General features: G+C 41.5%; 1 protein-coding gene across 4 annotated transcripts in view; it reads left to right on the top strand.

The window, feature by feature from the left end:
• The window catches only part of LOC117400218 (tensin-3-like), a 185953-nt gene that overhangs the window by 39942 nt on the left and 123346 nt on the right, over positions 1 to 22665 (top strand). The window contains exon 1 of one of the 4 annotated variants that reach the window (XM_059022546.1): positions 21517 to 21648. The exons of the other annotated variants lie outside the window; for them this stretch is intronic. Coding sequence (XP_058878529.1) covers positions 21637 to 21648 — 12 coding nt within the window. The 5' untranslated portion in view covers positions 21517 to 21636. Of the gene's footprint in view, positions 1 to 21516; positions 21649 to 22665 lie in introns of those variants that run through there. 4 annotated transcript variants of the gene reach the window in all.

Below are 22665 nucleotides of genomic sequence, written 5' to 3'. Positions count from 1 at the left end.
TGAATTCAGTCTGTTAGTCTTTGTGAACCTTTTTTTTTTTTTTTTTGGTATGCATGGTGTAAAAGAACCAGGTCCTATAGCGACCTAAAATGATTTCTGACACAGTTCAGACTCTGGCATTTTAGTTTCCAAGAGGCAATACAATTATGGACACTTTATATATTGTATATATTTATTACTTTTGGGATTTTGCATAGTGCAGCTTGGTGGCTAAATAGTGTACTAATACAATATTGGCAAAAAAAAAAAATACAAAAAATAAAGGCCTTCTGTTTGTTGGCATTTACTGTATATCCTGTTAGAAAAAGGTTGTGTGCTGATAGTGAAAGGTTAGCCATCGCTTCCAAAGACCTTCATTAGTAATGCCAAGGAACTTTATGATCCAAGCTCCCAGGTACACACAGATTTCATATCCTTAATAGAAACACAGTACTGTACTTTATTTTATTTGTGTTACCATATCAGTGCCTGTGCATAAATTGACTGAATTTCTGAAACATGCAGCTAGACCTGCTTCTTAATTGGAAGCAAATGTTCCTGCAGCTTTGATACATGTTACCAGGTTAACTGCTTTAACATTTTGTTTCTTTGTATATGTGAAATAAACAATTGAGGTTCATGAACTCAGATCCTATTTTAATATTTTGTTATGTTTTACAGTCCTGCAATCGAGTGCATGTTTTAAAGCTGTGATTGATTTCCCTAAACAGCCTATAATCCTATAACACCGTGTATTTGGTGTATAGCAAAAGGGAAGTTTGTGGTAAAGAGCAAATAAAGTGTTGTTTTGACAGCCTTTTCTGCGGTTCATGATTAATTGAAGGGGATAATAATGCTTTCTATACATCAGCTTGTAGGGTTCCTTGAATTACTTTCAAATTAAACTATCACCTTTCATTCCTGGTGGATGGATTTAATTTAGATAAATGCTTCAGTCTGCTGCACACCACATGCAGCTTTCTACATTATATTGTGGGTAAGCATCAGAATTTATATTTTGTCTTGCCATGGACCAACTACAACCCCCAAAGCTTTCCAGTAAATGCCAAACACTGTCTTGGAAGTGCATTTGTGTTGCCTTTTTTTCTTTGACAGTTTTTTTTGTATCCATTTTTAGTTGAACATGAACGATCAGAATGGTGTACATTCTGCATGCTCAGTTTTGTGATTAATTATTTATTAAGCTATTAAACAAATACAAAAAAACAAAGTATATTAATCAGTGTGGAAGGGTGGTGGGCAATTCACTGACACACAGGAGACAGAACTAGAGTTGAAACGCCACTCTGGCGCACTGATTTATTTTGGCTGCAGAGGGCACTATTGTCCGTGGCCTGAATACCGGCAACGGTAATCAGGACCACAGAGTTACCAACACAGGTATACAGTCGGGTTAATGCTGGCACACTCGCAGGTGCTCAAAATAATAATAATATAATAACTTGACCATTCAATAGGCTGTGGAGCACTTGGCTGACTTGGACAGTATTTATTTCTCATTATATTGGCAGGACTGCAGTCTGGAGAGGAACAGAGAGCCTGTGTTTCTTGGAGAATCCCTTCAAGTTACTGGTCAATACATATTGAAGAACTCCCATTGCTTCATATTGCCCCACATGCCATGTGCTGTTTTGTTGAAATTAAGTTGGAGAGTCAGTCTTCCCATCCCATGAACTTATCTTTGCAAACGCCAGACACGTCACCTACAGTATTTCAAGTTGTGGCTCAAAGCAGGAATTGTTAAACAAATTAAATGTTGTTCATTTTTAAATTTTAAAAAAAAGCATAACTGATAAAAAGTAATGCAAATGGTGAATCCCAGTGATGTTATTTTGATGTTGCAAAGTACTGTACTGCTGCAACCCTATATGATTGACTTTATAGAACCCAAGAATTAACCCACTATTATGGCTTCTCTCACCTCTAATGAGCAACCCTCTTTTACCTTGCACTTTGCTATTATAAAACTATAAACAGCTGTTGGTTCTAAAGAGGAGATGTTTTGTTGCTGTAAAAGGGTTGGACTTAGGAAGTCTTACAGGGTTGGACTTAGGAAGACTTGTGTCTAAAAATGCATTACAGTGGACTACATTAGCAGTTTCTTAAAAAGTTCATTTCTGATGGGCCTTGCCACTTTCTTGCTGCTCTCCCAGACACACCTTGGAGTTTTTCACTGCGTACTGGAAACCTTTATAGAGAGGATGCTTGATTTTCTCAAGGGTTGTGTCTCTGTGAGAGATGGTCTAATGGGGTTGGATATCAAGTGATAAGGCTACTTTTACCAATAGGTGACAGAGGGGGGTGCAAAGTAATTTCCTCAGATTTAAGAAGTTTAACTTTTTATCTTGGCCCAATAGGAATTACAGTGTCATTGCTGGTCTTCCAAAACCTTGTATCTCCACTTTAATATTTTGAATTAGCTGGAAAAGTTAAAGTTGATAAATAAGTTGCTGAGTGCAATTGAGGTAGAACTTAAAATATCATAATTGTGTAAATTGTTAATGCACAATTCCCCCAAAAACAAACATGTCAGTCATTAAAATGTAACCATGTGCAGATTGCTAATATCCATAGCCTTATAGTAGCTGAAAGAGCAATGTGCATTGGGTAATTGTATGCTCTTTGTACACATTGGGTTAGTTGTTGTGTTGAAGCTGTTCTCTAATTAGATACATTTTACGTGGATTCATGTTATCTTAAATAAATAAGGATGAGCAGGTACAGCCCTATGTATTGCAAAGCAGCAATAACAAGTAGTATAATAAGTATTCTGACATACACCCAGTGTTAGTAAACATAATTGACTATTAATTATACATCATTGTGCAGCACAGCCAAACATTCCTGTTCAATTGATATAATATTTGCATTTCAAATCAACCTTTGTTACCCAAGAGAGAGTTATGAATTGGCAGCCCATCATCTGTGCACAGTCAGAAAGTTTCCTTGTATAACTATGATGGGGATTATTGCTTTGTTTTAATGATTACAGATGGGTTGAGTTCCTCAGTTTCTCTGCATTTAGGAATTGACTTGACAAAAAGAAGAGACCAGCTGCAGCTAATATTTGTCTTTTTAAAACAAGAAACAGAGCAGTTTAATGTGTGTTTACCAAAGAAGCCAAGTATTTACTGTACTGGAAACTTTGAATAAAGTAAGGATTATCTGCACCAGCGCTTCCACAGTAGTGCATGCCAGTACATGAAATGATTGGTTTAGTTAACCATTCTTCTCTCTAGGGGTGATCATGTCAACTGAGTAATGCTGTGACGGGTCACAGGAAGGGGTCAGTGTGACTAGGGGTAAAAGCATAGTAGATGGGATAGTAACAGTAAGCAAGCTGGGGACTTCTTTATAAAGCTTTATTAATTGGCAGCTCAAAATTAAAAACCTGGGTCTTTTTTTCATTCCGGTGATATTATTTATTTCCATGTAAAGATAATTTTGATTGTCTTTGGCTCTAACCTAAGTTAAATGTTGTGAATGTTATGAAATCAAAAGATTGCACTTAGAGGTCATATCAAAAGTTCAGTAGACCGACAGGAAAGTGTTTAGGGTATGGTGAAAAGTTTATTGTAAACTCAAACATTCTGAAATGTCACTTGTCTCTTGCAGTGGCCACTGCTCCAAAACAACAAGAGTCTGCTCAGTCATCATGGATATCGTTACCTCATACATTCTTTACCTTGCTCAAACTTAAAATGTAACTTTCTTAAAGATAAAGATTAACTGATTGTCCAGGGATCAAAGAAGTGTCACACTTTAGCTACTTGTTTGCCAAATTCTTCATATTATGAAGGAATTTCAGCCACAGCTTTGAATAACTAAATTATAACCTGTTTCACTAAGGCTGTGACTGGATGTGGATACTGGTGGTTTAATGTCCCAAGTGATTATCATTAAGTTTGTCTGTCTGTTTCAGATAATCCCAAGCTTCAGATGACAGGCGTGCCACCCTATTAACAGCCTTGTCTGACAACAGTGCTCTTTAACAGGTGTTGTTTATTGTGCTGGCATCCAGATGGGAAATTGACACAGAGCCACATGGTTTTCCAGACAGTTACGCGGTCAAGTTTTTCAATATACTGTATTAAAGTAAATCATTTTTTAATACAGTGTGTTCCCATGAGTATAGATAAATTGTTGTCTAAACTTTGTTGTCCCTGGCAACTGTGTTGCCCTTTTTCCTTATTCTGTTCCCAGGAAGCAGGTTTAGAAACTTTTTTCTAGGTGTCAAATTTTATGTAGGCTGCATAAATGCAACGTTGGTTCAGTTTTGCAGACTGCCTGTGTAAAATTAATCTGCTTAAAAATAAAATGTTTGACAGCTGATGCCATGGAGGCAGTCAAGTTCAGTGCAGATACAGTAGGTGTTAAGGGCTTTAAAAAAAGTCAGACCCGGGAGATGAACTCTGTACAAATGTGTGTTGGTCAAAGCTGGTGAAATTTATCTCAGTAGCACTGATTGTGTGTGTTGCAAATATGAAAAAGAAAGCAGGATCTCCGATAGGCTTCTGGAAACAATATGGTGCCGACAGTTCCAGACTTGTGTTACATGTGCAGATCCTTTTTCATTGTTTTCATGCTAATGAAACTAATAAACAGATCCTTGTGTGCCACATACCAGTTTAATGAACTATATATTGTGATGGAGTGTACATTCCACAGCAATCTTGGTCAGCTGTGAGACCGTGGCTGTAAGGAGTACACACTCCATCCAGGTAAAGGTTGTGCTAAAGCTTTCAAAGGAAAGTAAAATATTAAAATGTGAAGACAACATAAACAAACTGGCCAGCAAACTAACGGGGAAATAAAGTGTTTGGTATTTAGGGCCATGCGGAACAGACTGTTGTCTAGTGTATTTAGCAATTGGTCCTAATTGAGTAATGGCTTGATTGCCCGGCAATTAAAACGGGTTAAGCTGAGATGGTCAGAGAGAGAGAGGAGAGACCCAGAGAGAGACGAAACGGTGAGAGAACGGAGAACGGTAAAAGTGAAAAGGAGACTTTGTTTTTAGGGTAAGCAGAATTAGCCTGCCCCTGTTTAGTTTAAAGGAAAAATAATAAGTGTGTAGTTTAGGACCCGAGAACGGGATAGGTTTTTGTTTGTGTTCTGTTTGTATTGTTTTCAAATAAAACCACGCTCCGGCGTGTTTCACTGCAAGTACGGCTCTTGTTTGGATTTGTTCAACTATTTTACACAACATGACGACTTTAACCTGGTAAACAACAGCGAATTCTTCACAATATATATATATATGTATATATATATATATATATATATATATATATATATATATATATATATATACTGTATATATATATATATACTGTATATATATATATATATATATATATATATATATATATATATATATATATATATATATATATGCCCTATATGTGCCCTTTTGTTGAACTATAAGGGACTTGCCCTTATTTTCTCAAGGGTTGCATCTTTACACTGTCTGAATTCTAGTACAATTTGGGTACCAATCACATTTACCCGATATAGAACACAAAATACAGTACTGGGTGCTTTCCACCACCCACAAGCACAACTTACTCTGGAATAGTGAGGACCACCCATGACTGTTTTGAAGTGCAAGGCTATGTTTTTTGTTTTCAAAACCAAAATATTCAGCAGTGTTTTTATTGCTAGATTCAAGCACCCGTGAAGTTCACATTTTTTGTTCTGCTGTTTCGGTTGTTGTTTTCTGCCCATGCAGTTGGTAGGAGTTGGTTGTCTTTGGTCATGTTTCAATTTAAAGGATTATTTCCCTCCTCTTCAGGTAACTGCACCCACACCTCCATACAGTAGTCCTTTGCTGAACCAGACATGTCTGGAGTCTGGAAATATAAATTGGTTTTGTAGGCCTATACAGTATACAGTACAGTAGATGGTCTTCTGTTTTTATTCTTCCTGTCTTTGGTGTCGGTATAACAACCATTTATTTTTTTCAGTGTATTTTTGGATCATTCAATTCACAGTGACCTGGCAGCACACTTATTTGGTTATTATTGGTGGACATACTGTACGTTGTGTCAGGCATATCCAAATGTACGGCATAACAGTGTCTGTATTAGCGAGGGACTACTACACTTAATTCTTAATTTTGAGAAAACAAAAATGGCAGAAAAGAGCTTGTGACAGAGTGCAGTTTGGCAAGGAGACTCGGAGACCAGGAAGCTGTAGTTAAGCGCTTACGTGGACATTTATTTTTTTACAAATCCAAACACAATACATAAAACAACAAACTACACACTAGCCCGCACCATCCTTCACCAACACAATTCTATCCTAACACCCGTGATCTCTCTCTCTCTTTATATATAGATAGATAGATAGATAGATAGATAGATAGATAGATAGATAGATAGACAGACAGACAGACAGACAGATAGATATGTACACCTATGGCTGGCCTAGCATTAATTAATCATTTAAACATGTATTCAATTGATGGCTCCAGCCACGTTCCCACATGTGTTTGCAGGGAGGATTTTAAAGAAAGGCAACACAATGAGAAAGCTGAAGGAACAACCAGTGCAAGTCAGGCAACGTACACCCTGAAATGAAAACCTTGGATTTGCAAGCTCTCCACATACTTCTATATTTGGTTTGAAAATGTGGATGTGGAGTCTGCTTTCAAGTTGCCTTGTTGTTTGTCAAAGTGATAGATTGTCTCTCTAGGATGGATGTCAGGATCAGCGGGTGTTTGGCGAATGGCAGCCGGTGAACTTGCAAATGTTTGTTTGTGGTGGATGTAAGTGGGTCTGTAGTAGAGGACCTTGGTTTTAAGCCACCCAAAATCTTCTGGTCTAATTCTTTTCATATGACACATTTTCTGAAAACTAAGAACACTTGTACAGTATTATATTTACAGACATTAGATTTACATGCTTTGCAGATATAAAATCAGCCTTTTGTAAACCACTTAATTTCAGATGAGCAATAAAGTTGTCTACTATTCTGAGTTAAGAAGATAAAATATTTCCTATTGGACTTACCTTGGGACTTAGCAGGCCCGTCCAATATGTTTATTATTGTTAGGTTATAGCTTGAAGGCATAACATTTTTTCCTTTTCTTGAACTGTATGTAAAAGTGTGGTTCTTTGTAAAATCTTATGAAAATGTGTGTGACATTTGTATCATAAATTGATTCTTGTTCCAAAGTAAAAGCAGTACATCTTGAGAAGGCAGCAGCTCTCCATACAAAGCAACAAGGCATTCCTACGAAAACAAGAAGTTTGTGTGTAGCAAAAGCAGATATTAATTGGTTAATGCACTCTGGGTAGTCCGCATTAAAGCTAAAAACATTAAAAACACTGTAAGGGTTAAACAGCCCACTCCAGGCATCATATATTGTCTGCTTCCTGCTGGTTTCTCACAAGGGAATGCACACATTACAAGATGGAGTGACAGCTACCCCAAGAATGAGACTGGCTTTCCATCACTAGTTAGTGCCATAAACAGCCTTATGTAATTAACTGGAATACTCCATTCCTAATTGGAAACAGACTCGGCTTTTGGAAAAAATTAAAATGATTTTCAAAGAATTAGCCTGTGGTTTAACATGTCCTCCGGTAGAGATGTGAAATGCTGCTTTTCATACAGTTCATCATTTGAAAACATTTTAATTCTCAAATGAAAAAGGTACCAGATCTAAGATCCAGTGCAGTCTGACACAATTGTGATCTGAATGTCAGTCACTGCTGCACTGATAGTTTTGTTTTTATGGTCTGTATCCATATCTTGTAATATGTTTTGGTTTTAATCTTTAACACAGATGACAATGTGTGAGTCTACAAATCATTCTGTAATTGCAGTTTCTTTACTCTGGAAGCAGACAGTTTCCGGTAGCTCTGTTCTGTTTTACAACTGTAAACAGAGACTATTTCTTGTTGCCACAGTTTCCAAGGGGTAAAAGGTTAAATAAAGTATCATTTCAGTCAGTGTAACTGAGCCGTTTTTACAAGGTAAATATTGCACAGCCTTGCATTTAGGTCCTATTCAAAAGGGCCTCGTGTTATCTTTCAATGAGTGCAATTCTTATTTTTATCCCACTGCTTCATAATGTAGTAGTTACGTGTATATGGCTAAACTTTGTAAACCGTTTCAGTTTAAATCTTTAAAATAGAACAGTTTTAGTGTGTCAGTTTCATTGCTGTTTAACCTTTGTGTTAAACCATAAATAAAACGCTGAATTTAAAAGTGGTTGTTGCTTTCAAAGTTGCTGTGAAATATTTATAATCTGTTTGTGAAATATTTGTGATGAATGATTCTCACTGCTTTGGATGTAGTGAAACAGATCTTAGATGACTATGAAATGTGTGATATAAATAGACACTGTGGTCGTTAATTAGACCAAAATCATGGGATGACTATTTACACTATGATGGATTCACTAACATAATAATACAAAAATGTAGACTCATGAAGTGATTTTATAAATGACCAAAATAACTTGATGTCAGAAAAACACAGTTTAATGTGAACTTACACTGTCGAAAATATTTAGTAAAACTAAACATATATGAGAAGACACACATGAATTCTTTCTCCGAATAAAAATATTTAAGAAATAAATATTGCATTATTCCCCAATATAATTGTTTTTCTTAACTTCACTTAATTTAACAGTGTATTAATTGAGCATAGTGACTGAAAATAAAGTACTTAAAAGCAGTTATTAGATATGTGCAACACTGCTGTTCAAAATAGAAATTTATGATGGATGTAACAATCACTATAGCAATTTGATCCTGCACACTGGAATTAGAAGGGTTTGGTAAATAAAGGGCCTCAGGGCTTTTTGTGTTGCTTCATTTTTGTGGTGATGTGGTCTGTAACAGAACAGCGTCAGGAATGAGACTCAGAGCTCAGAAAGCTGCAGTTTCAAGCGCGGGTGCGTATGTTTATTAACAAACAAAAAGCACACAAACAAATAAACAGACACAAGGCAAGATAAAACAATTGGGCTGTCAGGCTGGGCATTCGCCTTCACTGACCACTTATAAACACTCACCAGCAGTCCTCTCAAACACCAGCCCCCAAACAAAGGATTTTCTCCTCCTTATATATCATGTGGCTGGAGCCTAATTAACCATTAATCATTCAATTAAGGCTCCAGCCACACATTCTCACATGTTTTATGGCAGGAAGGATTTTAACCCCCTCCCTGCCAACCCTATATTCCCAACACCCACAAACACTATTTACATGTAGGGCTTTCGCCTTGCCACAAGGTCTGTAAGGTAAGAATTACACACCAATTTTAAGCCAATAGAAGTTATGTGGGTTCATTAAAATATACAGTACTATATATTTTTGATGTTTTGAAACATAAGTAACTAATTGTTTTTTGTACAAAATGGGGTCTCCAACCCTGGTCCTGGAGAGCTACTGTGGCTGCTGGTTTTCGTTTCAACCAATCTCTGTTACTTAATTGAACCAATTATTGGCTTAATTAGTCAAGATTAACAGGTGTTCCAGATCTTTAGCCACTGATGATGTAAAGACCTATAAAACCTGCTGGATAGGGGCTCTCCAGGACCAGGGTTGGAGACCCCTGAACTAGACAGTCACAAATGTTATCTAAATTCTGACCATGGCGAGGCATGTCTGCAAAGTACTATACATTTTACGATGCAGGCTTGTGGCAAAGTGGTGAGTGAATACAGGTGAGTGCAGTGCAGAGCGAATATAAAACAGACAGACAATGATTTCCAGGTGCAAGGGTGTTTATTGATATAATTAACAATGTCCTTATAGCAAACTCCTGTAAATAATAATGCTGGAGTGATACAGCGGCGTGTATCACTCGGTATTTGTAATTCCCTGGGTTTGACCCGTAACCAAAAAGTCCAGTTTTACACACCAGCACTAAACACAAAACACAAACACAGTTCTTAGTGATAGTGAATACGTGCAAGTGGTGTAATACAGTTCTCCGTGAAATGCAGGGGTGAAAGTGATGTCCAGGTTTATGCTGGCTTTCGCTACAGCTCCGGATCGTGCAACTGGTAGTCTATTAAAAACAGACTAAAAAACACAAGACAAATCTCACGGTTCACAAAACAGCACACAGACTCCTTGAAGGTTTTTAGCACTAACCATTTACAAAGGAAGAGATCACGTATGCTAAGTCCCCTATTTATATCCTCGCTCATGACCCCTAGGTTAACGAGCGCATCTGCTCCTCCAATCCTCAGATGCCACACCGTTTACCGTCTGGGTCATTGAGTTTGGATACCGTAGCTGCGCCCCTTTCCTAAATGACCAACTTCCACCTACTCTACGGAATAAACTGTCGTGCCATTTAGTTAAGGGGACTCTGTTCCCGTTACACAGTGCCCTCACAGGTCGAGAGGGAGATCTAACACCAAGCACCATTCGATCTCTGTCACAAGGCTGCATTCTCTAATGGGAGATTACCAGATAGTCCTATTTTATGCTAATAGTTTTTTAGGGTTTTAGGGATGCCAAACACATGTTCATGTTATTAACACGCCAAAAAATTCATTGGGAAAAAAGGGATAAATGTTGACAGTATCCATCACACCACACACACGCTTACACACACACTGTTACATCCCCAGGGTATGCACTATGTACTTCCAACGCTCCCGTTTTCCTCCAATATGCAGATCGTGGCAGCATTCTGCAATCAAGGCTAATGCTAATCCCCATCTAATCAAAAATACGGGGTGCTTGACTTTCTCAGCAATCTATTCATATGTCCACACATCCTCTCAAATATTACAGCATTAATACATGGTGAGAGACGTGGTATGAGACTGGAAATCTGTCTTGATTATGAGTTAAGGAGTTCCACTACTAGGAGAATGACTGGAGTTGTGAAACCCAAATCTCTGAATGTGAGTTTACCTTTTCCATTCCAAGCAGACATGATAGTAGCAAACCGCTGATCGATCCCGTATTAAATAACACATAGGATGGTTGACATCTCATCTCTGCCCTCGTTTCCAGAAAATGGAGCGCAAAGGGTGCTGAGCTTCCCCAGCAGTCGATTTACATATGTTCGTTCGGTTCCAGCTGCCACCTCAGCCCTCGGTTCCAGCTCCCCTTCTGCCTCTACTTTCGTTATCCAAGTTCCGTCAGTTGGTCCTGTCTGCTTCCCCAACCCCCCTCCAGACTCCCCAGCTTCACCAGCTGCTATTTGACTGAATCCTACTCTCAGTAACCTTCTTCAATCTGCTCAGTATTTCATGTCTGCAGCCCTCACCCTTTCGAGAGCTTCATATTCTACAGGCCTCCCTCCTCGACTCTACCCCCCCCTTGGACCCTCTGTTCATTGATTCCTCTCGCTCCTATCATCACTCGTCACTGGTTATCAACCCCCCCCCCCCCCTCCCCATCATTCTGTATAGGCACAGCCCCCTCTGCCTCAAGGGCCAACATCAATCACACCCAGATCATGAATGTGGGGAGCTGGTCCTCTTCTGCGGTGGATTCTTACATTCATTCATCCTCCTCTCATTTAGTTGCTGCTCATTTTTAAAATTGCTAGTATGCCCGAAGTGGGGGCTTCCTGTCCGCCGGGGCCACCAGAGGTTTTCCCCTAATCAGCCTCAAGGGGTTTTTTCCTCTCCACTGAGTGGAAGGTATACACAGTCACATCCTACTGACAAATCCCTAACCATCCCTCTGTTTGTCCTGTTTGACATCTGGTCTCGAAGACTACGCGGCGATCTGATTCAAACATTGAAAATCCTAAAAGGTATAGACAATGTCAACCCGGGGGACTTCTTTGACTTGAAAAAAGAAAAAAGGACCAGGGGTCATAAATGGAGATTAGATAAAGGGGCATTCAGAACAGAAAATAGGAGGCACTTTTTTACACAGAGAATTGTGAGGGTCTGGAACCAACTCCCCAGTAATGTTGTTGAAGCTGACACCCTGGGATCCTTCAAGAAGCTGCTTGATGAGATTCTGGGATCAATAAGCTACTAACAACCAAACGAGCAAGATGGGCTGAATGGCCTCCTCTCGTTTGTAAACTTTCTTATGTTCTTATGTTCTTTTGTTTATGTTATGCATTGGCATGTGCTGTCTTTTGTTTGTCTCACGGTGTGGGAGGTTTCGTGAGGTGCCGGGGGTCCATCCTTTGGGGGGCAAGTGAGTCTCACTTCCCCGACCTCAGGGCTAGGCATCCGCCTCCCTTACCTTCAGGGGGGTTCTCACCATGTGAGTCAGAGCGGACCTCCGGCTATACTCTATCCTGTCGCAGCTCCTGCACTTATCTTACCTCACTCGAGGCTCTGTTCTATTCTGCCTTTCTTTCGGGACGTGGCCACTCGTGCTCGAGTCCCATACTAACCTCTATGCTTTGTCCTTATTTCAGGTCCCAGGCAGTGTGAAGTCTCGGCCAATCGGGGGTTTAACGAGCGCCCCTTTACAGAAGTCTCAGATGCTGGGTACCTCTCTCTCTCATCTCCTTTCGTGTCCCCAAGTCATAACCCTCGTATGTGTTTTCGGTCGCTGGGTCCTTTGCCCCTGGGATGTGTCGGCATTGTCGCCCTCAGTCAGTGACCACTTTTCTATCCTGTCTTCGGTTGCTGGGTCCTTCGCCCCTGAGATGTGTTGGCATCGTCTCCCTCAGTCAGTGACCACTTTACTATCATGTCTTCGGTTGCTGGGTCCTTCGCCCCTGAGATGTGTCGGCATCGTCTCCTTCAGTCAGTGACCACTTTACTATCATGTCTTCGGTTGCTGGGTCCTTCGCCCCTGGGATGTGTCGGCATCGTTGCCCTCAGTCAACGACCACTTTCTATCCTACTAACTGCTCCTTTCTGCTTCTTCTGCCCTATCCTTACACCCCCCAGCTCACGCCCCGTGAATGATCTATGAAGGGTCCCTTAACTATTAATTTATTACGTTTAATAACACTTCCTCCCTGTACATATAACTTTTTAATGTGACACATAAGGGATCTTACTGTTTTGAAGCCACGCTATGTCAACAGTAAGATAGATCCATGACGAGCTACTATTTTCTAAGTGCTAAAAAAAGGTAAATATAGATAACACACTGTTCTCTTGCACAAGCAGTTATTTTTGGCTGAGGCTGGTATGTGTAGTGCTATTCCAGTCAAATCCTTAAATTTCTGCAACAAATACAGATATGTACCAGTGGCGGCTCGTCATAAGAGGCTACGGAGGCTAAGCCTACGTGTAATTTTGTAAAAGTAAAAAAAAGCTTAGTTTACATCATGCTTACCAAGGTCTGGTGTGCAAACTTTTTAAAAGGCCGCCCCCCTTTTTTAGCATACATTTTGTTGCACCCCATCCCACCCCAACACACATATTAAAACGTTAGACTTTGACTTTATATTTTAACAAGTGTTTTTTTCCCGATTTCATGTAAATCACATTTTTTTTCTTAACCACAAAAAGTCCAGATTTAGCTAAATACATAAGCGTATCACAAATTCAACATTTAAAATTTGTCTATAATTATTTTTTTTATACACTTAGTGAGTAGACATTTAGCTGCCATGTTAAACCTGGGTTTCTAACAAATAAATCTGTGAATTTAAATATTTGTTTTACACTTGGCAAGTCAACATTTAGCTAACATTTATAACAAATAAATCTGTGAAAAAATACATGTAACTTGAATCTTTTTTTTAAAACTTGGCAGTTCAACATTTGCCCAACACATAAATCTGAAAAACATTATCATTAAGCAATTAAATCTAAAAAAAATAAATCTGGGTTTTCACAAAAAAAAAATATATATATATTTTGCCAGCTAAATCTGAAGCTAAAGTACTATGCACACCAGACGTGAATGACGTGAGCAAGCGAATTCGAGGCGAGTAATGTCCGGGAGTGAAGTGAACGACACAAATACAGCACAAGTACATTGAAAAAAAACACAACTGTAGCTAGTCATGAAAAGAAAAGACTTTCTCCTTTTGACTTGCTCCAGCTGATTCGGAATGTTTGCAGAATGGACATGTATCAAATAAACTAGCTAATGAGATTCTGAAACTATGTATTTCCTTTCAGAATGAGGTATTGAGGATGATCTGATCAAAAAAAATAAATATAATTTTTTTTCATCCAACGTATTTGGTTTTCATTTGTATTTCCTGACACAACATCTACAATCATCTACACACCGCTGAGTGGGAAAGTCGCATTCGGCCACAAATTCCATCTCCCTATCAGTTTCTGAACAATCTGATGTTGAAATATTGTCTGGCATTATTTTGGACGTTTCCTGTGTACAGTCACACTGTGTTGCTGAGTGTCTTGAGGCACACTGATTGGTTTATTAAATCTTTCCAGAACCACCATCATATCATTGACTCGTTTTGCGTTCTGATTTCCACGAGTGCGCCTACAAAATGGCATGTAAACAAACGGCGAAATGTGCCACTGTTTATCTTGCTGCAAAATTATTTGCACTCTTGAAAAAAAACTGAATCAGACACAAGTCGCCGAACAATTTGGAGTTTCCCGTTTTGGTGAGTTGCTTCACCATTCTGTTCAATAATGTGCATGTCTTGTATATTGCTGGCGCATTTTTTTTTTTTTTTTTTTACATATGTAGGGGTGCTGTGTTAATTTAGTTTGACAGTTTATTAATGTTAGTTTGTCTGTTACTTTATTATTATAGTTTATTAACATACACTAGCCTATTGCTTTTCTTTTACTTATTCAGTTGATTTAATATGTTGAGGCATGTGCATCATGACAAGTAATACATATGTATTTATTTATTGATTCATATTGTGTCTGGTGGCTAAATCCGTCTTGGAGAATGCTTCGGCTATAAGAACACTTCGCTTGCTTCCCGAGGGGTGTTCTCTTAGCCGGACACTACTGTACTATCAAAATGTATAATTATTATTAACAAAAATGATCAAATAAGCAAAGCTAACTAAAAGTGGGCAGAATTATAAAGCTCACAGAATACTAGCTAAAATGTACACAAATGTATTCACATCTCTAAAGCAGGGGTGTCCAGTCAGAGTCCTGGAGGGCCATTCTACTCCAGGTTTAACAGGCACAATTATATAATTAACTACTTCAGGGTTTGGATGGAGGTTTAATTAGTTTAATTAAACAATTTGGAACAGGGTTGGAACAAAGACCAAGAGTAGAAGGGACAACTATGGCCATCCCTGCTCTAAAGTTTAACATATACAGTATGAAATGAGACTGGGGTTACTCCAAGTTAAATCATATTTAGAACGGTGGGTATTAAAATGCCCACTAGAGTTCAAAGGAGGTCTAAAGTATAGACTCTCATGTTGGCCCTTAAGCATACCATGTAAAACCCATATTGACCTCACCTTTAATATTGTACCCTACTCCCTCATGCAAGTAGTATCAGGTTACTGGAGCATACTTGATTACAAATAGAACAGTACATTCCTATTTTACTGTGTTCTTAATTGTTTAAAAAAAGAGTTTTGGAAGTCATTAAGAATGCAGACCTTGTTCACTTGTTTTTCTTAAAAAAAGAAAAGGAATAGCACAATAGCATAGAACATGAAAGTCAAAAGGTAACACACAATCCTTCCACAGAGCAAGGGTGTGGTGCCTCTTGGATATATAAATTTTAATGAGTGAGTTTGAGGCATATTTGAGATCTGTTGTTAGTGTTTGTACCAAACCATGTTCCTGGAGGGGATTCATTTGGAGGAAAATCAATTGAGACACTTTGATCCCCGACATCTGCCTAGTGGCCTGTTGGAGCTTGTCGAGTAGATATGGTGAGTTTTTTTTTTTCTTTTTAAGTCTGGCGCTTACAGAGCCATGTGTGGGCTTTGAGCAATTTACCTGACACTGTTCATTCTTGTCTACAGGAAGTGCTTCTCGCTCACTTTAATTCCTTGAGTTTGAAAGAACAGGAATAAGTATGATAAGAAAAAAAATAACAACAAAATGCTTTCTCAAACATGAGGTTTCTTGTGGCAGTTAATAGAAAACTCGTAGTGGTGACATTGTTTCATATGACTACACCCTGCACTTGGGTGCTACATGTAACTCCAGGTGGGGCGCCTAATGAGAAGATGTGGAGTGACTGGATCTTAGTCCAGCTGTTTGTTGGTCATTTCCCTCGTTAGTTGGTAATACATATGCCTCCATGAGAAATGTAAGAGCTTTTGAAATAACTCACACATTTTTCTACTAGCAGGCATGACACTGTTTTTTGATGACCTCACAACTGTTCTTTCAAGTTCTGCCTCTTCTAGTGATTGTCACGATACACTTTTATTATGATTATTATTTGTTTATTTAGCAGACGCCTTTATCCAAGGCGACTTACAGAGACTAGGGTGTGTGAACTATGCATCAGCTGCAGAGTCACTTACAATTACGTCTCACCCAAAAGACGGAGCACAAGGAGGTTAAGTGACTTGCTCAGGGTCACACAATGAGACAGTGGCTGAGCCGGGATTTGAACCGGGGACCTCCTGGTTACAAGTCCTTTTCTTTAACCACTGGACCACACAGCCACTTGGGGTGCTTTTAGGTGAACTACCTTGAAAAAAGATTTGGGGGAGGGGTATGTTATATATTTAAATGTTATAAATGTGCTTGAAGAGGAGTTTCTTTCTGTTTTGTCTTTTGCCAGCAACATAAATTAAACTTTCTAATGTAATCCCCTGCTAAGGGGATATACTGTAGTGGAGACGGTTGTACACATTTACAGTACGTACACATATCAGTCTTCAAATTATGGATCGTTATTGTGTTGGAACGTCCAGTTGCACTTTAAACCAAGTTTTGTAGCGGAGGGTTTAAGATGATTGATCAATATATTTTGGTATGCTATGGAATCCATTTTACCATGTATTTTATATTTCACAATTTGAGCAAAATAATAATAATAATAATAATATACAGGGCTGTGGCAGTCTGGCTCGCAGTGGTGATGTGTGATGACGTCACGGACCAGGAAGTACAGAAACCAAACAACAGTGGATGGGCGGGTGAAGCTGAATGCTATTGTGTTCAGCGTATTTAATTAATCAAATAAACAAAAACAAAAGATTTAAACAATGAACAAAACACAAAACAAAAAGGCGCAATGGCCAAACAAATAGAAACAAGTATATTTGTTTAAATATAGCAATTGTTAATTTTATATGTTCTCGCACTCTCTCTCTCCGCTCTCCCGTACTCTCCTCTCTACACTCAACCCCGAGTGCAGAGAGCTGCAGGTTTATATACTCTGGCCGAGGGATTAACTAATTATCTTATTACCCCTCGGCCAGAGTCTGCACACGTTTGGCAAGGATGCATGACTGTCAGCTAGTTAAATAATCAGTAGCTGATCAGCCATGCATCCTCACAGGGTTTTTAAATATAATAATAAAAGATGCGGCGCTTTTACCTGCGCCACAAAAAATAACACAAATAATAATAATAGGGGCGGGACACTACGCCACACATGCCCCCCCTTGTGTGAAGCACACATGGCCTTTTCGGCCACCTCCCCCCTTATTACCTAAAGTCCCGGTTAGCAGTCATGGCGCAGGAACAGGGGCAGCAATGGGCCAAAGGTGGCGGCCACGGTGGGATGTCCTCCTCCCACCCAAACAACTGTAGCGTCCCAGTGGACCACGCACAGGCCGGTTCCTCTGGCCAGAAAAATTTTGGGGGTGGTCTCCAGACCTGCCCCCCCTTCTTCATGGCCGGCAGCTCCCCTCCATGGGGCTCCGGCCACCCTTTCTCCTGCAGCTAAATTGCTGCGGGGGAAGCTGGTCTCCTGACCTCCCCCCCCCTTCTGCATGGCTGGCAGCTGCCCTTCACGGGGTTCCAGCCACAGTATTTCCTGCCGCGAAAGTGCTTCTGGGGGAGCTGGTCTCCTGACCTCCCCCCCCTTTTCCATGGCCGGCAGCTCCCCTTCATGGGGCTCCAGCCACAGTATTTCCTGCCGCGAAAGTGCAGCTGGTGGAGCTGGTATTCTGACCTCCCCCCACTTCTTCGTGGCCGGCAGCTGCCCTTCATGGGGCTCCAGCCACAGTATTTCCTGCCGCATGGCAGGACTGGTAGCGACCCCAGGCAAAACAGGACGGGAGGTGAAGGTAGCAGCTGCAGACCTTTGGCAGGCAATGGCAGCAGCAGCAGACCCTCGGGGGGTGACGGCAGCCGCAGCGGACCCTCGGGAGGCGACGGCAGCAGCAGCGGACCCTCGGGAGGCGACGGCAGCAGCAGCTGACCCTCGGGAGGTGACGGCAGCAGCAGCAGCAGACCCTCGGGAGGCGACGACAGCAGCAGCAGCGGACCCTCGGGAGGTGAACTCGGGAGGGGAGCCCCTGGCCATGGAGGCGGCAGTGGGAGCTCCACTCCCTCGTTCCCTGTAACTGGTGGTTCTCCAGGCGATGTGGAGCAACAGGCAGCCCCAGGCGATGTGGAGCAACAGGCAGTCCCAGGCGATGTGGAGCAACAGGCAGCCCCAGGCGATGCAGAGCAACAGGCAGCCCCAGGCGATGCGGAGCAACAGGCAGCCCCAGGCAATGCAGAGCAACAGGCAGCCCCAGGCGATGCAGAGCAACAGGCAGCCCCAGGCGATGCAGAGAAACAGGCAGCCCCAGGCGATGCGGAGAAACAGGCATCCTTGGGCGAAGCGAGGCAGACATCCTTGGGCGAAGCGAGGCAGGCATCCTTGGGCGAAGCGAGGCAGGCATCCTTGGGCGAAGCGAGGCAGGCATCCTTGGGCGGTGCGAGGCAGGCAGGCATCCTTGGGCGGTGCGAGGCAGGCATCCTTGGGCGGTGCAAGGCAGGGCAGGAGCAGTCCTTCCCATGACGGTGGATGTGGAACCAGCAGGTATTCACCCTCTGCTGGTGAAGCTGGGAGCGGCAAGCAGTCCTCCCACGGCGGTTGAGGCGGAACCAGCAGGAATTCACCCTCTGCTGGTGGAGCTGGGAGCGGCAAGCAGTCCTCCCACGGCGGCTGAGGCGGAACCAGCAGGCATTCACCCTCTGCTGGTGGAGGTGGGAGGGGCAAACAGTCCTCCCATGGCGGTTGAGGCGGAACCAGCAGGCATTCACCCTCTGCTGGTGGAGGTGGCGGAGGCAGAGGCAGCTCTTGCTGCTCTGCTCCTGGCGATGGTGGAGACAGAGGCAGCTCCTGCTGCTCTGCTCCTGGTGGTGGTGGAGACAGAGGCAGCTCCTGCTGCTCTGCTCCTAGTGCTGGAGACGGCAGCAATGGCTCCTCTCTCTCTGGCGTTGGAGACGGCAGCAATGGCTCCTCTCCCTCTGGCGCTGGAGAAGGCAGCGATGGCTCCTCTCCCTCTGGTGCTGGAGAAGGCAGCGATGGCTCCTCTCCCTCTGGCGCTGGAGAAGGCAACGATGGCTCCTCTCCCTCTGGTGCTGGAGAAGGCAGCGATGGCTCCTCTCCCTCTGGCGCTGGAGAAGGCAGTGATGACTCTTCTCCCTCGGGCGTTGGAGACAGCAGCGGTGCCCCTCACATATCTGCAGTCAGGTAGTTGAGCACCATGGCTGCGATGTCTGGGAGGGATGCTGGGTGGTGTTTCTGTTCCCAGGCCTCCCAGCGCTCCCCATCTCTCGCCCACATGAGGCTGATCACAGCAGGGAGGGCGACCATTATATCCCTCTCAGGCTCCGCCAGCCAGTCCCAGATCCCCTCAGAGGAGAGAGGATTCTTCCGCCTCTGAGGATGCGGGTCCTCTCTCACCCTTGCTGGGTGCTTAGGCTCCTTCCTCTCCTGCCATGGAGGGGGTTGGTCCGGTGCCACGTGCCCGACCTCACCAATCGCAAAGCACCACTCCTCACCCTTCAGGCAGGTGAGGCAAACGTCCAGCGTGGTAAGGACCCGCTGCGCCTCCTGCTGCTGTTGTTGTTGCTGCTGCTGCTGCTTTCTCCTCCGGCTACTTTTCCCCATTTTTTTTTTCCTCCCTTCACAAAAAAAACCCACTTTTTTTGAAAAAACTAACACAAAAAAAAAAAACTTCCTTTGCTGTTCCTGGTCCGGCTGTTGGAGGCGTTGTTTGTCCCACGCAGGACACCATATGTGCCAGTCTGGCTCGCAGTGGTGATGTGTGATGACGTCACGGACCAGGAAGTACAGAAACCAAACATCAGTGGATGGGCGGGTGAAGCTGAATGCTATTGCATTCAGCGTATTTAATTAATCAAATAAACAAAAACAAAAGATTTAAACAATGAACAAAACACAAAACAAAAAGGCGCGATGGCCAAACAAATAGAAACAAGTATATTTGTTTAAATATAGCAATTGTTAATTTTATATGTTCTCGCACTCTCTCTCTCCGCTCTCCCGTACTCTCCTCTCTACACTCAACCCCGAGTGCAGAGAGCTGCAGGTTTATATACTCTGGCAGAGGGGTTAACTAGTTGTTAATTATCTTATTACCCCTCGGCCAGAGTCTGCACACGTTTGGTAAGGATGCATGACTGTCAGCTAGTTAAATAATCAGTAACTGATCAGCCATGCATCCTCACAGGGTTTTTAAATATAATAATAAAAGATGCAGCGCTTTTATCCGCGCCGCAAACAAAAATACAAATAATAATAATAGGGGTGGGACACTCTGCCACAAGGGCTCAAAATTAACTCTGGCCATGCAGCAATTGTCATGGGTGCCCTTATCAATTGCCGCAATGCCCCTCAAAATGTATGTCTCACAGTTTGTGATGTCACAGAAACCCTTGTGTAAATACCACATTGTGATCTGTAATACTTTTAAGTACACAGGGCAATAGAGTAAATAAGATTTTCATACCCAAAGGGAAGTGTTTCAAAACAGATTTAACTCTTAAATATTTATCTAACCAGACAGGTAAAAGCCTAGGCCTAGCCTGGCTATTAAGTTTGATTACCTGGGTCATTGTTCATGTCAAGGCTAAATTCACTTCTATGAAAACACTTGATCTGCATTTAGCGCATAAGGATTTTTAGTTCATTTAATCAATGCTGTACAATACAATCTGAATTAACAAAGTATTCCAAGTGGGAGAGAAGATTACATGTCTGCAGCTGTACTGAAAGTATAAATACAGTGCAGATGTTTGAATTATATTTTAAAATAACTGCAGACATGTGAGCTTGGTTACTTGTATCTCTCGAATGTATGGAATTTTAGCATTAATGCTTACTTCTCTAATAGGATGGGGATAGTGTTTTTTGTCCGCATGGGCAGATTACTCACGGTACTTGTAAGTGCCTGATGAGAATGGATATGAGTAGCATAGTTCCATCCACAAGAAACTTAATACCTCACATGACTCAAGTCATGTTTAAGATGATTATAGAGTCAGAGCTTATAATGTAACATTCTTAAATCATTTCAGTTGAGTGGCAGAACATTGGACCTACTCAAGATAAGAGGCTTATCTCATTGACGAATAGATCTGTAAGCTGTGTGGGTAAAGTAAGAGCATAGCCTTCTATGGCTTGCTTTACATTTGGGCAAAGTCATCAAGGAGAATGCAATTAAGTAAGAGATAAAAAAAAAGAATCTAAATAGATCAGGGTTCTAGTAATTCAGAAGAGTTTAAATAGAAAGCCTGTAGCTGTCAGCTTTTAGATTTGTGTATGGAACAACTTACTTCATAAAACTGCATCTTGTCTATCAAGAAACGAAACTGGATACAGAGGGACATAATGCTTGTTCTGGTAGGTGCATTTGCTATCTCACATTTGTTAACTGCAAGGATGTTTTGTTTGTTTGTGTATTGTGTCGTAGAATTTAGAACATCTTCAAGAACAATTCAGTCTGCCGTAAGCTTTTGGTTAAAGTTTTATTTCATGTGTTTCAATTGTTTTTCTTTATTGTAAAGTAGAACACACAATCCTGTGTTGGTTTTGCTTCTATCAAGGTCAGCAAGCAGTATTTCAAGTTAAATGATACACATTATACAGTACAACACTCCAGGCGAATTAATCGTTTTGTACAGTGGTTATGACTTGCTTGGTCTAAATACTGAGGCTAACCTTGGGCAAAGTCACTTGACCTTGGGCTTCACTCAAACAAAGCTATGGGTGGGTAGAAAGCACACCCAACTGTCAAAATGAATACAAAAAGTTGGACTATCTTGGGTAAATCCTGGGTAAAAAACATCTATTGTCATGGAGTAACTAATCTGAAGTGGTTTAACACTAGATCAACTATGACCAGTCAATTTGACCGGTGTATTACAAACAACATAAATATTACAATAAAAGTACAAACAATTGAACATAAGTCATAGTTTTATTTGGGAATGTCAAATAAAGCATCTACACCCACTGGATCTCCTACACTCTCTGTGTCACTGCTGCTGGAAGATTCATCTTCGCAAACCCAGTCTGCTTCAGAGTCAGATTCGTCATAATAATTCCAAACAGTGCTTTGCTGCCCTGCATCTTCCATGATGCATTTTCACTGTGTATTGGGGTATGTGACAGCGTGGCTGGGCGGTGACATCACGGCAGAAGCAGGAACTGAAAATACTGACACCAGGCACTGCAGTTTTCAAATAATAAAGACGCGGCCGGCCACCGTTTTATTTAAATACAAAAATAAAATAAATATTTAAACAAAAACACTTGCTCACAGAGCGAAAATAAAAGGTTTAAACAGAAACAAAATCACTAACACAAAATATAAACAAAACCCAGGTCAGGCTGAGCGATTGCCTTCACTGTTCCTAG

Source organism: Acipenser ruthenus, chromosome 4 (assembly GCF_902713425.1).
Source record: "Acipenser ruthenus chromosome 4, fAciRut3.2 maternal haplotype, whole genome shotgun sequence".
NCBI classification, from domain to species: Eukaryota; Metazoa; Chordata; class Actinopteri; order Acipenseriformes; family Acipenseridae; genus Acipenser; species Acipenser ruthenus.
Note: the sequence above shows the minus strand (reverse complement) of the source record. Positions and strands in the feature narration are given on the sequence as shown.